At 45.5% G+C, this 15,331-nt stretch overlaps 1 protein-coding gene across 1 annotated transcript in view; it reads right to left on the bottom strand.

The window, feature by feature from the left end:
* The window catches only part of TBX15 (T-box transcription factor 15), a 99,772-nt gene extending 84,810 nt beyond the window's left edge, over positions 1 to 14,962 (bottom strand). Inside the window, exon 1 of the mRNA XM_082498522.1 lies at positions 14,428 to 14,962. Coding sequence (XP_082354648.1) covers positions 14,428 to 14,629 — 202 coding nt within the window. The 5' untranslated portion in view covers positions 14,630 to 14,962. The remainder of the gene's footprint in view (positions 1 to 14,427) is intronic.
* Positions 14,963 to 15,331: the final 369 nt, after the last annotated feature.

Below are 15,331 nucleotides of genomic sequence, written 5' to 3'. Positions count from 1 at the left end.
TCTGCTGGAGAAACCGGAATGCTCTTGTTGGCGAGTGGTTCTCACCACAGACAGCAGACAGTTCTACCTTCAATTCCTGAATATTAAGTACTTGCTGCAAACTTAGTGGATAAATCGATGCATAAAACAACGCTTCTCCCATTAAAAAGCAGCCTGTACAAAACAGGTGTTTAAACTCCATCGTAAAATGAAAGTAGCTTTCGTTACCAAATACCTGAAACCTCTTGCGGAGCACGATTCTCTTATTTCTAGCTGTCAAATGTAACCCTAGTATGTAATACTTGTTGCCATAACAAACTGTAAGCGCAAAATAGAAGTGGAAAAGATTGGTATTTCTAAAATACTTCAAATATGTTAAATGCTTAAATTCAGGGGTTTAGTGGCCCTAAAAAGAGATTGGACTATGGTCTTTTTAAATATATATATATATATGTGTCTCCAAAATATTGTTAGTATAATATATACACGTACATATTATACATCTACCTATATAGAGAGGCTAATACACACACAATATGGAGAAAGTATACAACAAGCAAAATGGGATTTAAACCCAAATTCTTTGCTGTTTGATATTAGTCATTTTTTCTGAACCGGTAAGAGCAGCACAAATTTCTTCCCTGAAAAAAATCCCCAATTCTTAAACAAAACAAAAAAAAACCCAAACCTAGAACACAAACAAAAAAGAGAGGGACAACTACATTCACTGAAAATGGAGAATATTACATATTTGGTATAAGTCATTGTCACTGTTAAGCTTTTGTTTAAATACAGTGACAGGATGAGCTGGAGTTCTCAGCTGCTTGCTGTATCTGGCCCCAAATAGGTATCCACATACTTTCTGAAGAGAAACAAAGAAGCAAATATTTTAAAATAACCTTTGAAAGTCATGTCCTCATAAAAAATAACCTTTATATGTGTGCGAGGGTAGCCGAAATTTAATTTAAGAAAATGAAACTGTTAGATATCCAATTTTGCAAATCCCTTGTGTAAGGGACTCAATCACTGACTGATTCCCGTGCTTACCTTGCTAAATAAGGATGCATTTCGGGCCAACAATTTGAATCGGGAATCCTGGTATTTTTAATTGCTCTGCAAAGTCTGCAAACTAAGCCTTCAGCTTCAGATTGCTCTCTGCACCCACAAATGAGAAATTACTACTTTCTATTACCTTGTTTATTTTTAAGATATACAAGAAGAAAGGGCTTTTCTCCCAACAACTTAGAGGAAGCATAACTCAGGAATTTCTGATTTTTTTTTCACTAAATATTCCTTTTTTATCATGGAGAGTTCACCTGTAATTAATTTTGCACTGAAACAACAAAAAGTTCTCTGTTCAACTTCACAAAACTCTGCTTTCATTATTTCTTCATTCTTCATTTAGGGTTTCTACCGTATTGAGATTTGAGTTCCTACACAAATATTGTCGAGCATCCCTTTGAATTTATTATTAAATGATGTCAAACTCAGACCACAAGTAAAATAGTGACAAATCCTGGTTATGCTTAAGTTCCAGTTTCCCTAATGACGGAGATACCAGGGAAGAGTTAAGAGCATTTGACCTGCTGTGCTTAAAGAAGCGAAGGCTGGCGTACGAAATAAAGAGCACATCTTAGTATGTACACGGGAAAAAATTTAGCCAACCACAGTGTAAATGGTTGGTGTGAATGTTGTCTTATTAAAGGAAGGTGACTAACCAGCAACACCTTCAAAATATTCTTTGTACAACTGCAACGTCCCAAAGCCCTGGATAGGGATCGACACTCCGTTGTACTGTTAAACGTAAGCGAAGGAGACCATCGGGCTGTCCCAAAGAGTCAACAGGCTGAGTACGTGCAACAGCCCAAGCGCTAACAATGGATCGCCGCTTGCTTCAGAAATAAAGCTAGATAAGCGTCCCGATTTACAGGAGAAAAGCCATGACTCAGATGAGTCAAAAATACTACAGCTGTGAATCTGAAGTAAAGAAAAAAGGAAGCAGAAATAGGGGAAAAAAAGACTAAAAAAGAAACACGCTTATTTTTCAGGAAAGAAATTGAAAATAACTAGCATACATTTCATCAGATGACTACAATAAGCTTTTTCTTCCCATTGATCTGCACAGCAAACATCACTGCCTAAAGGCTACAGTGAATAGCAACTATCTGAGATGTAAGTATTTATATTTTAATTCAGGACTATCAAGCATTTTCATGAATATTCAGCAGTTGTCTGAATATTCATAAAAAATGACGGAGGGTCAGTTCACAAATACTTATTCAACTACAAATAGTTGTAAAAGAAACCATTACTACTATTTGTAATTCTTCATTTAAATTCCATGGCCCTAGCTAGAGTGACATTTCCAAAAAATGTTGCTGCTGTACAGAAAAGCTGCCTCCCTCTTCCCTCCACCCCCAGGAAAAACACACAAATAAAAAAACCCAACAGGTAGAAATTTTGAGTAGAGGGGGAAGACTGAATTATCTGTAGCAGTTGACTATCACAGGTCAAGTTTAATTACTTCTTTAACAATAAGATTTGTGCTATGATTGAATTAGTAATTAGAAATTGACTCTAGGTATATATACCTAGCTATACCTATATAGTAAATAACTACACTCATTGCAATAATGACTAATATGTTTTCTCAGGCACATAAAAAACTTCTGTATACTGACAATTTAAATATTAATAATATAAGGCACTGAGATATCTGATTTTTATATACAATGGAAATCAATAACGTACAGCCAATGCAACTGCATAATAAAATAGACTTAAAACAACTCCATGTGTACCATCTATTGATTGTAAAAAGGCTGAAGGCCTGGATAAGAGTAGCAAAAGTAGCAAATAGGATTTTAAATATTATTCAAAAATATCCTACGGAGTTCACTGTAAAAGAAAATATGTCATGTAGAAGAGTCTTTATAATTTTTTCTGAAATTACTGATTTTTTCACGTCAAACCATGAAGAACAAAGACTATGGGAAGAAACATTTTTTTTTTCCTGAAAGCTTCTGCTTATTTGAGAGGTTTTCCCTTTTTCCTCGCAGGACTTTTACATATCTAAGCTACACCAAATTATTATGTTTCTGTGCTGTAATGTATTAAGTTGCCTTCATAAATTGTTTTGAACAGTATGTTTCATTTATAGGTATCGTGCCATTCAATATTTGGGAAAAAAAAAAACAAACCGAAACAAAACAAAAAAATAAAAACCACACAGGAGGGCACCCAAATGCAGAGATGAAGTCTGAAAACAGTTTCCAATGCCTTCTTGTGCCGCGAGCAGCCAGTGGGTAGGAAATGAAGCCCTGAACCGCTCCCTTTCCTGCCTCATTCCCCTCTTCCCAGCGGCGATCCCCCTTTCTGCCTGGTTTTCTACTCCTTCGCCCCTGTTAACTGGTCTCTTCCTGATTTCACCGTCATTTCATCCCCAGGAGGACAGTGCGCGCACACGACTGGCCATCAAAACAAAGCTAACACAACGGTGACCCGGTCCATTCACTGGTGCGTTATGTCGCTTGTGCCCACCAAGTGAGCCCCTACAGCAACATGGGGCACCTGGTTGAGCTACTCCTATTCTTGATTGGGTTTTCCTCCACTGTTTCTCAGCCCAAGGAGAAGTCGGCAGCTACAGAAGCCCAGGGACATCCCAGTCCAGCAGGTGCCTGAGAGCACGACCAGGGACAGGGCATCTGACCTGGCAAGAGGACAGAGGCAACAAACGCCCCAGGCATTTTCCATCCCCTTTTGGGACAGAACTGCTTTTCTCTTAAAGGCTGTGACCATACTGGATTACTCGCTCATGCGCCCCATATGTACTCGGTCAAGCCTCTCTCCATTTTTTCTAAACCAATTATTTCCGAATTACCCCGGATAAATGATGCTCAGCACCTTCATGTAACTTGAGCAATCAGTCTTGAAACACTCTTAATAAACAGCCGCTTCACAATCGAATCTTTCATTCCAAGAAGCAGAACGAGGTGTTTTTTTTTTTCCTGAAGCTGTGTTATATGACTATATTTTCACAAAAGCTATTAATTATTGTCCATTTCTGCAGCAGCACGCTGCTAGGCACTTCCACAGCTGCCCTCCCTTTCCCCAGCCCAGGCGCAATTTCCTGAGTTATGGAGTAAACAGAATTACTATGTACAGAATAATCCGAGCAGTCTCTAACGGGGCAGCGTAGGCTTTCTGCCGCTCCGTCAGAATTGCAGGGACCCGCATAACGCAACTGTGATGTTACAGTCTTATGTGGGTAACGCTCCCAAGCACTGAAGTGAATAACGTGACTGGCTTGCCGCTAGGCAGATGGAGAATTTGCTAGGGTTGTTTGATGGTAAATGAAGACATTTTTTTACTTGCTCTAAGGAGCCTGGCACAGGAAACCCCCAAATCCTACGATAATAAATCTCTTATTCATCTTTTGAATTCTGGAGCAAAATAAAAACCATTAGGCACCCACAGCCGGGTGCTGTATTCTATATTTCCCCAGCCTCCTACAACCTTCTGGCATAAAAAGATTAAGTTTTCTGAAGTAAAAAGCAACTCCTCAGTTTAAAAATAACAGCCTCATTGCCTTGTATGGAGCACTGTTTTAATGTATCACACAGTAAAAAGACAGAGGCACCTACAAATTGCAAAGATGAGCATAATCCAGAAACCTGTATCTGATCCAACCTGATAGTTTTCACACTACCAGGGAAAACTGAAGAGCAAAGGAAAACACGATCCTTCCATAGCATAAAAGCGATCACCCAGGCATTAACCTCACTGTCGTGATTATTTTACTCATACAGACTGACATAGTGTTCCAGCAGACAAAAAAGAAATCTCCATACGTAAGTCAAAATTATTCCAGTCCTGACAGTTGTGCCGAGGGGAGGCTACTTTCTGGCTATCGCCCCCTGTTTAGAGCATCTCAGAGCAGAAATCGAGCGAGACGTCAAAATCTCCGTGGCGATTACACGTTCTTAACGCCACTGAAAAAGAGGTCACAAAAGCTGTGCCCTTGAAAATCAGCACCGTAAAGTCCCTTGAAATGCAGATGCTCAGCATCTCGCAGAATCCAGCCCTCCTTTAGCAGCTGCCTCCTAAGTGTTTTGCAATGTCATAGGACACTTCCAGTGTCTTTGTTTTCTAATTTTGCAGATACCTGATAAATAAAAGAGCAAACTCGGGGGCAATACACATCTTGGCAAGAGGATGAGTCAACTAAAAATTTAGGATTGCCAATACCAATTATTGCATGGTACTTTATTAAAAGTTAAGGCAGCAGCAGAGTACTGTACAACCTTGAGGCTGAAGTCTGCTTTTAAAAAAGCCAGTGGGAGTGTTTCCATTAAGGTCTGAGGGGGTACAAGGGAATGCTCAGCAGGTTGTCTTCTATTTTTTTTTTTTGCCCTGATAAGAAAGATTGCTTAAAGCAGAATAAAAATACAGTTGCATTTTTTCTGTGTAAAGTGCATCTACGTGCAAAGCTAAAAGAGGTATGACAGGGCAGAACTGGGATAATTTTTTCATCAAACTAAGTAATGCTTGTAGAAGCGATGACAATTACACCTACGAAAATTTCATAACTGATCTTTTAATAGGATGATCCTCTGAGCAGGATTGAGGACAGTCCAGTGCAGCAAGTCGGTGCAAAAAAAAAGTCTCTCTCTGAATCTCTCCATCTATTCCCAAGGTCCATTCTTCCTCATCAGACTCAAGCTTGCAGAACTGACCTGCAGGCATTTCAGGGGTAAAACAACAAAAATGTATTTTTGAAGACTCCCTAACCTACCCATCGTATGCACCATACATTTCTAAATGTTATGACATGTTCTCCTTAGGAGAACAGTCAGTTAGCACTTTCAGCATCTTATTTAGGGATACTGCTATTAACTGCTGCAGCTGCTTAAGAAGTCTATGATGCACAGTTCTTCACTCACATTAAAAGCAAAGACACTGTGGTGTCTTCAGTTTTTCCCTTAGTTTTGAGGCAGGTTTCTGATCAGGGAGTTCTCTATTTCCTGAAGCTCCTTAAAAGTAGAGTCTTGGTTTTGTTAATTCATTGATCCTGGGGAAAGATGTTAATGTTAGCCAACAGTGCATCCAGTCCCTGAGTGAAGTCAAAGAACTGTAAGTCATTCATAATAATTCTGTGTGCCCTGGCCCACTGATTTTCAAACAATTTTTGCTGCGGCTGCATTCATATAAATGTGCTGATTATTAATATGATTTGTGTCAGTTCTTAACCAGTTGGTTAAGTACCCTTTTAGAAGCTGTAAAATGGTTCTTTTAAAGGTGGTTGGCAATAATTTCTTCCCAAGCTCCTTTCCAAGAGCTACACCTGTGGACGCTACTGAAAATGTCCATTTAACAATACTGGAAGATTTCCTACCCAAAATGCAAAAGCCTTAAGAAGAATGAGCAGCTGGAGATGCAGTGCAGTGAAACTGTCCCCTATGGCAGGGACTGAATTCTACCGTGCAAGAGTTTAGCTGAACCTTTTTTTAATACATATCTAGTGAATTGACCAAGAAAATACAGCTTTGGAGAAATTAAAACTTATTTATGAAATCCTGCAGAATATGGCAAATAACTTTGTTAAAAGAAGAAAAATTAGGAAGCAGTTTTGACTGTCCAAATGCTTGATTTCGTTATTATCTGAAACACATTGCCTTATTTTTTAATTGCAAATTCATTTTATAATTTATTTTAAAAATATTTTTAAGTAGCTTAAACAAGGAGGTTTGGGGATCCATTTCTTTAAATGGTTGCATGGCTTAAAAATATGAGGTAGTTTGATGATCCAAAAAAAAAAATATTTAAAGGTTGAAAAAACTAAGTTTTCTGTTTCTCAATGAAGTAAAAAAAAAAAAAAAAACTTTTACTCAACCAAACCTAAATGCCTAAACTGCCTCCTCACCATCTTCACTTTTTTTCTGCTCAATCCCCACATGAGAAATCCTCCTCTGAATTCCTCTGTGTGTGCGAATCAGTATGTGCTGGCTTAAGACATTTGCTAGCTGTAGCCTTCCCTCTAGCAGCTGTGAGTTTGGATTTGCAAATATACAGCAAACAGTCCTTTCACCATCTTCGCAATACTGTCAGATCAATAGCTCAGCTGAGCGAATGGCATATGGAAATATTATTGTAAATATTATTGTAACAAGTGCTTTTGTCACTTCTTGGATTGATTTACTGATTCATTGTTTTCTGATCTTGCAGAATACGCAATTAAAAGATGCCCCCATCGTGAATACTGTTGCTAGAACTTGAATTGGCACTACGTTTCCTCTGAGTTTTGAAATTTCTTAGTCTCCTTTCAAAGATATTTCAATTTAATTTTACCATAACACCACGTTATTTTTCCCTAGCCCTTCTCACCAAAGCGCACTACAGCTTTTACCACAAGAAATGCAACGGCATTGTATGTTGAGACAGCAAATGCTCCACAGGCAGAAAAGTCAGAATCATAACCTATTTTAACCAGTATTGGAAAAAAAGCAGCAAAAGGCTACACCATTTTTTTTCTCTGAAAATAAAAACGTCTCAGTGTTGCTGCACATTGCTCTCTACCTGTGGAAACTCCAGTTCAAACAATAAGCCAGAAAAGCCAAAGCTTTCAATGTCCTGCCTTGCAGAGCTGCTCTGGGCAGAATTGGGCACCGGACCGCTGGGAAGTCCCCAGTTGCCTGCATTTCCCTGTCCACCCAGGTGCCCACTGCTGCTCCTCCTAACGGAGCCACGCAACTCCCAGGCTGATGGATACTGACCATCCGGTGTATACCCACCCTGCTTTTGCTATCAGGCTTTAAACATAATTTCCCATCCCATTACCACAAAGTAACTGTTTTGTTCAGGAGGCTGTCAGATCGCTAAGGGCTAGCATAAAATCCTGTCATTCCATCAACAGGCACTAGTAAGCTCAGCCTCTCCGGGAAACTCTGTTGATCTCTGAAAAGCTGTCATTTTCAGAAAACTTAAGCTTCTTTCATTGAACTTGATTTTGCATCACAGATCTCAATATGGAAGCTTGGGGTGATTTAAATCACACTTGAATAGATTTTACTTGCAACAGGAACTGATGTAAATGCCCTATGAGCTTGTCTCAATATATCCAGGAATTTTCCAAGTGCTCTCGGACTGATTTGAGTGCATTTTTTAAACTAGCGTAAGATTATTCATCTAGATCAGAAAGTGGGAAAAAAGAAAAGTTTAAAAAAACCCCACCAAACAACAAAAACATGCTTTGACCTTTGAAGACATAAGACTGCAAGCAAAGATTCATACAGGAATCCAACTGATTAAAATAGCAACAGCAATCTGTGTGAACAGGGATGGCTTAAGTGGCACCGACTGTGTTGTAAAACAATGCAAATGCTCTTTCCTGAATGTAGCTCTCTTGGAAGACATCTTTCAACTTTTCCATCTGAAAAAAGCATCAGTTTTCTTTAAAGACAGATACAGATAAAGCAGGACACTTCTGCCTGAGGAGAGGCTAGCTGGGCTGATATTTGATATAAGCACTCAGTCCCAAGTGGGAGGAGAAAGAAGTGATTGATGGTTTGTAAGGAATTACTTGACATTTGCTTGTAACAGAAGCTTTTTGGATTCTCCCAAAGTTCTTGTCAAAGGCAAGGAAAGTCTTTTGAAATAGCAGCTTTCCCCTTCCCAGCAGATGGAATAAACCTGCGTAAAAAGGGCTGCAGATTTAAAATGCATATAAAAGAAAGGAAGACATTGTTTGACTCGCTGCCTTTTTTCTAATACTCTGCTGTTCTGTAAGATCTGTCTCTATTATTCTATTACCTGCCCTCTTAATACAGCGTGAGCAATTCACCTCTCTGCAGGAAGAATTTCACAAACCCAGCAGCAGGAGTTCTCCAATTCGGTAAGACGCATATTACCGCAGAGACAAATCCTTCTCACTATCTGTCTCCTCCAGCTCCAAGGTCAGAGTTGTACGAACTTGACCAAGGCAACTCTTTCCCGAGCCCCCCCAGGGCTCTCCTGGCTCTCATCTGGACAGCTCCATCTGCCTCCTGCAACTGTCTCCTCTGGGAAGAGCGAGACCATTAGCTCTGTGGCCAGAGTACAGGGGGAGCAGAGGCATTACGAGGGTCAGATCTTCCCATTTCCTTCCATCATATACACAAGGGAGCAATGGATCTGAGCTAGGTATCCCCTCTTCAGGAGGCAAACTGATGATCCAACAGGTGGAATGAATTCATACGACCCCAGTCACACACACATTTGTTAGAAAGACATCGCATCAATAAATCCCAGTCCTAAGCACTTCTGCCAAAGGCAAAGCTGACGCTCTCTGTCTTACACCTCATTGTTACAAAGCCTTGCTCATCGGCAACCCTTAGGGACCACGCGAAGGATGGTGTACACCAATTCACTCTACCTCAGGAAGGAGATGAGAAAAAGTTCTCTGCCAGCTCTTGAAATCTTAGCCCCATCCACCGAGCACTCAAACAAAAGCTGAAGTGAGAAACTACATCTGGAAGCAAATTAAGTCACTCCCTACTCAGGGGTTTAACAGCCACGGCTCAAAAAGTGGGACTTCATCAATATGAATATGAGCATTCAGAAGCAGGGGTATTAAAAAAAAAAAAAAACAACAACAAACAACCAAAAACCAAAAAAAAATCCCACTAAACAAACAACAACAACAACAACAACAAAACAACAAAAACAACCCCCAACCCCCCCACATATTATCAACCACATTTTTCCCATTCTTAAAATTTGTTTGCCCCTCTAGAGGCTCAGTGGGCTGCGTGGCTCCCGCACCCCCGCCGGTGGAGGGGGTTTGCCCCGGGGCGAGGAGGAGCAGGTACCCTGCGGAGGAGCGGGATTAGGACGGATATTCCTACAACGTCCCAGGATAGGCAGGAAAACAACATGCCACGGTAAAAGAGATGGAGGTTTTACTCTTGCCAGCCACGGAAGGCTTTGTCAAGCTATCGGATCTTAATCTTATGGATAAGCAGCTGTAATAAACACGTTGTAGGTCTCAAAATGTGTGCCGTGTCGTTTTCTCTCGAGGCAAAGCTTCGCAGTAGTTCGTTAATGTAGCTTTAGAAAAACATACGGAACGAAAAACAATTTGCAATGCAATGTCTTCGCAGATTGACAAAAATAAAACTCTCGAAAATGTTTTTGGTTTTGGTTGGGTTTGGTTTTGTTTGTTTGTTGTTGGTTTTGGGTTTTGTTTTTTTTTTTTTAATATGGAGACTGCACTGCCGAAATTCGTTTACGAACTCGTTAGCGTGTTTCTTTGCGAGGAACGGGACCGTCCCGACGCCGAGAAATTACAAATTTTTAGCCGCACCATTTTGCTCTGCCTCTGAAGCGCCTGTGGAGCGACTCTCCGTGTGGCGACCCCGACCGCCTAAGGGAGCAGCCTTCTTTCGGGGGGGGAGGGAAACGTGTCCGTGGGGAGACGTCCCCCCATTAAAATCTCCGTCTTAAACTTCCGACGAGCAAAGAAACGCGCTCGGCTCTGCTTCGGTCTGTCCCTGCGCCACGGGGGTGGCAGAGGGAAGGGCCGGCGAAAGCCACCGCTGTAAACGATGGTAAATAATATATACATCAAGGAAGGCAACGCCTGGGCCCCCCGTGACCTTTCCGCTGCTCAGGTTTAATCTATAAATACCCAGAAGACATCCGAGCCCATTGTTTTGCTGCCCTCTGAAACCAAACCTGCCAAGGGAACGGAGGGGCGCCCGCCGCCGCCTGCGCCCCGCCACCCTCCTCCTCCTCCTCCTCCTTCTCCTCCTTCTCCTCCTCTCCGAGGGCCGGCGGAGGATGCGGGGCGGCCGGGCCCGGCGGAGGAGCAGCAGCGGGGGAGGCTCCGCCGAGCCCCGTGGCGAGCTTTGCCTCCCGCCGGCCCGGCCGCGGCCCCACGCAAAAGGCGCGCCCCGAGTGGGCGGAGGGGGGGGAGGGGGAAGAGAGAGGGGGAGAGCCGCTGCAATCCCGAATTCCTTTTCACAACTTCGTGATTAAAACCCGCACGTGATTAAAATCCAGCTTTATCCCCCTTTTAAATGAGTCTCGTAAAACAGCACATTAACTCCGGCGACAAGATTCATGGCTGAGACATAAATAACTCGGATGCTCGGGAGATATTTTCTTTTTTTTTTTTTTTTTTAACAAACCTGGGACATTTATCCGCTCGCTTTTCGTACCTTTCCCCATGCCACCCCCGCCTCCCCGACCCGGCACCTCCCCGCCTGCCAATTCGCCTCTTCGGGCAAGATGCGGGGAGGGTCTCTCGGGCACCCCAGGCGCCTCGGGCTCGCCAATATTGTCGCTGGAGGGTTTGGGCACGGCTGGAAAATCGCACGTAAGGGGTGAGGGATTTCGCCAAAACGGGGAAACGAGAGTTGCCTCCCACCCACCCCACACACCCCCCCCGCGAAGGCTGGATTTTGTACACGTCCAGTGCACCCACGCCGCCCCGCCGACACCCCCCTCCCCCGGGGCGCCACTCGCTCTGCGGAAAATCCCCGCGAGACGTGGCCAACGCGTGGGAGAGAAATCCCCATACCCGTCTACACAGGGAAGAGCCGCAAAAAGGAGAGCGAAGCCTTCCTCTTCCCTTGGCGGCGTTTGGTTCCCCGCGGCGAATGGGTTTCTCCCTCTCAAACCCTCCTGAGCTGAAATTGAGGCGTTTAATGCGAAGAGATCGATAAATCGGGCTAGACCGATTTGCGTTATCATACGGAAAATGAACACATAATTTCCCATCGCCTACTCTAATATTTGGGGCCTCTCTGTAAGCACACGCGTTCCTCATATCTCCAGCAGAAGGAACAGCCCTGTGTTATTTCCTACGCTACTCGGGGGCAGCGACTTTGAGTTTTGAACCTTTGGGACGCTATAAAAATTCCCTTTTATAATTTTGTTTTGTTTTGTTTTTGCTATATCGCTGGAGATTTGGCAAGTTTAAAATACTTTAGGTGTAAAGTTTGATCTTAATTGGGTCTTGTAAAGACGGAATTTGGTGGCCATTATAGAGCCGCTAATCAATTTTCACCCGGCAGCAAAGGTATACCGCGGAGGATTTAGGTTTAATGAAGTGACTGTGCAAATTACAGTCGCGGACTTTATTTAAAGTTTATCAACCTCCTAAAAATGATTTCTCAAACTGTTCTTGATTTCCTTTGCTTTATGAAAAACATCACGTTTGCTTTCTAAGGTTTCAGGCATTAGCAGCCATCCTCTCCCGCTCTCCAGTCTGGCGCAGGGGGGAGTTTTCCAGTTCTTTATTTCGAATTCGTGGAGAAATAGACAAATTAAACTTCTAGACCGACGAAAAATATATCCTATTGCGGCTAAAAATTAATGAGAAACGGTTCTAAAAAAGAAGACTGATACATAAAGCTGCTGTTTTATTGGAAAGCGGATTTTTGTCGTTTCGTTCGCGTATTTATTATTTTGAACGGAGAAGACACGGAAACCGTGAGCTATTTTTTTAGTGGTTGATATTTTGACCGCTTCTGTCCCCTCTCCTTCACGCCCGTCGGCCCGCTGAGAGAGAGGTCCCAGCGGCAGATTTTACCTACTTCTCCTTAGGATCCGCACCGGGAAGGGCTGCTTCTGCCACAAGCAAATTGAAATGCGGTTCCTTGAGAGCGGAGCGGGGCGACGTCTCCGCAGTTCCCGCTCTTTCGCTCCCTTCATAAACACTTAACAGATTTTTTTACAGCAGATATTTTTTACACCTCAATCTCTGATTCTTTCTCTCCTTTTTTTTTTTTTATTTTGTTTGTTTGTTGGTTGGTTTGGGTTTGGGGTTTTGGTTTAGGTTTCTTCTGGGCAGCTGATGCTTATGGATAGCGCGGGGAATGTCACGCAAAAAAAAAAAAAAAAAAAAGTTTTCTTCCCCAAGTGCAACGGAGTGGACTTGGCGCGAGTGGAGTAAATTTCTGCCCTTTCTCTTACGGGGTCGGGCACTGAAATCCTTTGACCTTTTTCCCCCACGCGAATATTAAAAGAAAAAGTAAAGAGAAATTACCTAACATTCGCTTTCTGCGCACACTATAATTGTAAGAGCGGGGTCGTCCGCTCCGTCCCATTTCAAGGCGCTGGGGAGCGGGGCGGGGGCACGGCGAGAAGGGCGCGGGGACGCGGGGGGCAGCGGGGGCGCGGAGGCGGCGCGGCCGCGGGGTGCAGCGCGCTTTCGCCCCTCGGGGTAGCGGCGGGTCCGCGGCTGCTTCGGCGGGACCGTCGTTTTAGGCCGGAGCGAAACGGGCCGCGGGAACAAGTGCAGACCGACGGTTTCGCTTGAGCCAAAAGATCGCTCCCTGCCACCAGATCCCTTTTAAATAAAAATAAATAAGCAGATAAAAGTTTAAAATTAAAAATACAAATACCACGAGGGAAGTCTCGTGCTCTCTCTCCCCAAATACGGTGCGGCCGATCGAGGGGTCGGGGAACCGGCGCTGCTCCAAATGCCCCGGTTCCCAGGAGGCGCCAGGCTCGGTAGCGGGGGCCAGACTCCTCGGAGGCCCCCTCAGCCGCTGCCCCTGCTCCCGGCTCAGACCCTTTTCCCTGCCGGCAGCAGTCTCCCGGCGAAGCGGGGAGACGGCCCTCCCCCGTTCCCCCGAGCCGCCGCGGGGGCTTGCCCTCCGTCCCGGTTGCGGAGCCCCGGCGGGCCCGATCCCGGGGGAAGGATCGGGCCCCAGTCCTTCGCTGCCGGGCTGAGCCCGCCCCCAGCCCGTGGAGGTCTCGGGTGGGAGCTCGCCGCGGGGCGTGGGTGCGTGTACAGCCGCTCCCCGCCGCTCCACGGAGCCGGCGCCCCTCGCCGCGGCGTAACGCTGATCCGGGGCGCCCGCCTCCTCCTCCTCCTCCTGCACCGACACCCTCGGTGAGGGAGGCACGGTCTCCGCGGGGCAGACTCGGGGGGGGCGGCCGGTGTCTCGGAAAGGCGCACGGAAGAGGAGAGGGGTGATACCTCCCGCGGGGATGCGAGTGTCGTGCCCCCATTCCTTTGCCCCCGACCCACACGGCACCCCCGCGATGGTTCGGGAAGCTCCGGGGCAAGGCGAAACGCGTGTCCCGAGACAGCCGGGAAGGACTATCGCGATCGCGACCGGCAGGCACAGAGAGGGAGGAGAGAGGGAGAAGGAGGAAGCGGGGGGGGACACACACGCCGTTCCCTCCCGGGAGATCATGAAGTTGTGGGGAGGAAAGAGTCGCAGTGAGTAGGAGAAAACTCTCGGTAAAGCGAAAAAAAAAAAAAATTATTAAAATCCAAGGAATCTCCGCAAAGTGCCCCCCCCACCCCTTCTCTCCCCCCAGTCCCGGATGTTTTCCGGGAGGCGCTGCCCGCCCCGCTCGGCGCCGCTCTCCCGGCGGGCAGCTCCCAACCAGGGCTCAGCGGCGGGGAGGGAGCGGGGCGAGGGGGGTCCCCGAAAAGAAAGGAGTTGCACTAACCGGGGTTGAGGTCCAAGCACTGAGTCGGGTCTTCATTGTCCCCTAGCTGGCCATTGGGGCTGAGGCTTTCCATGGACAAATCCAGCCCCTTGTCCTCCCAGTCTCGCAGTTTCCTCTTTTTATTTGTCCCAATCAAGGCTTCTACCGAGAAAGCGTGCGCTCGGGAGCTGAGGGCCACCGCCGATCTTCGCCTCTCACTCATCTTATCCCCTCGCCCAGACCCTTGGGCAGATGAGCGGCCAGTGGCTGGGAGCGCAGAGCTCGGGGACCAGAGGCAGAGCCTCTCGCCTCTGTCTCCCCCCACCCCTCCCCAGCTGCACCCCCAGAAGAACCAGCCCTCAGTCTCCTGAAGGCGCTACATGAGGCTGCAGATACTCCGTAGGCAGAGCCGGGAGGGTGTGCTCAGCCCAGGTCCCCAGCACTTGCTCAGAGGGGCTGCAGGCTGGATTTCATCTTTTTTTTTTTTTTTTTTTTTTTTCCTTCTCCCCTTTCCTTCTGTCTCTCTCTGATTGATCCAAACTTCTGGGATTTTTTTTTTTTCCTCCAAGAGTTAGGCAGGCTGCGTGCGCCTGTCAAGGAAAAAAAAAAAAAAAAAAAAAGGGGGAAAAAAAATACTGTCCCCGGCCAATAGGAGGGAGAGATCGGGAGAGACCCAAAAGCTGCGACCCAATGGGGAGGGGAGGGAGACTCGGGCTTCAGGGCGAGGAATTTTGGCCATCTGAGTCCTGGAGCACCGGTAGGGAGAATTAACCGTTTGAAGAACGGGGAGCCATTAGGAAACCCATAGTTCTAAATGCAGAGAGGTAACAACTCCCGCACTTCTCGCCGCCGCACCCAGGTTTCCCAGGGGCTGCTGCCAGCTAATCCCCACGCAAAGTACCCGAGAGGGGCTTTACCACCCGGG

The sequence above is a fragment of the Vanellus vanellus genome (genome assembly GCF_965231255.1).
Source record: "Vanellus vanellus genome assembly, chromosome: 1".
Taxonomy (NCBI): domain Eukaryota; kingdom Metazoa; phylum Chordata; class Aves; order Charadriiformes; family Charadriidae; genus Vanellus; species Vanellus vanellus.
The sequence above is the reverse complement of the archived record's forward strand: the minus strand, read 5'-3'. Positions and strand labels throughout refer to the sequence as shown.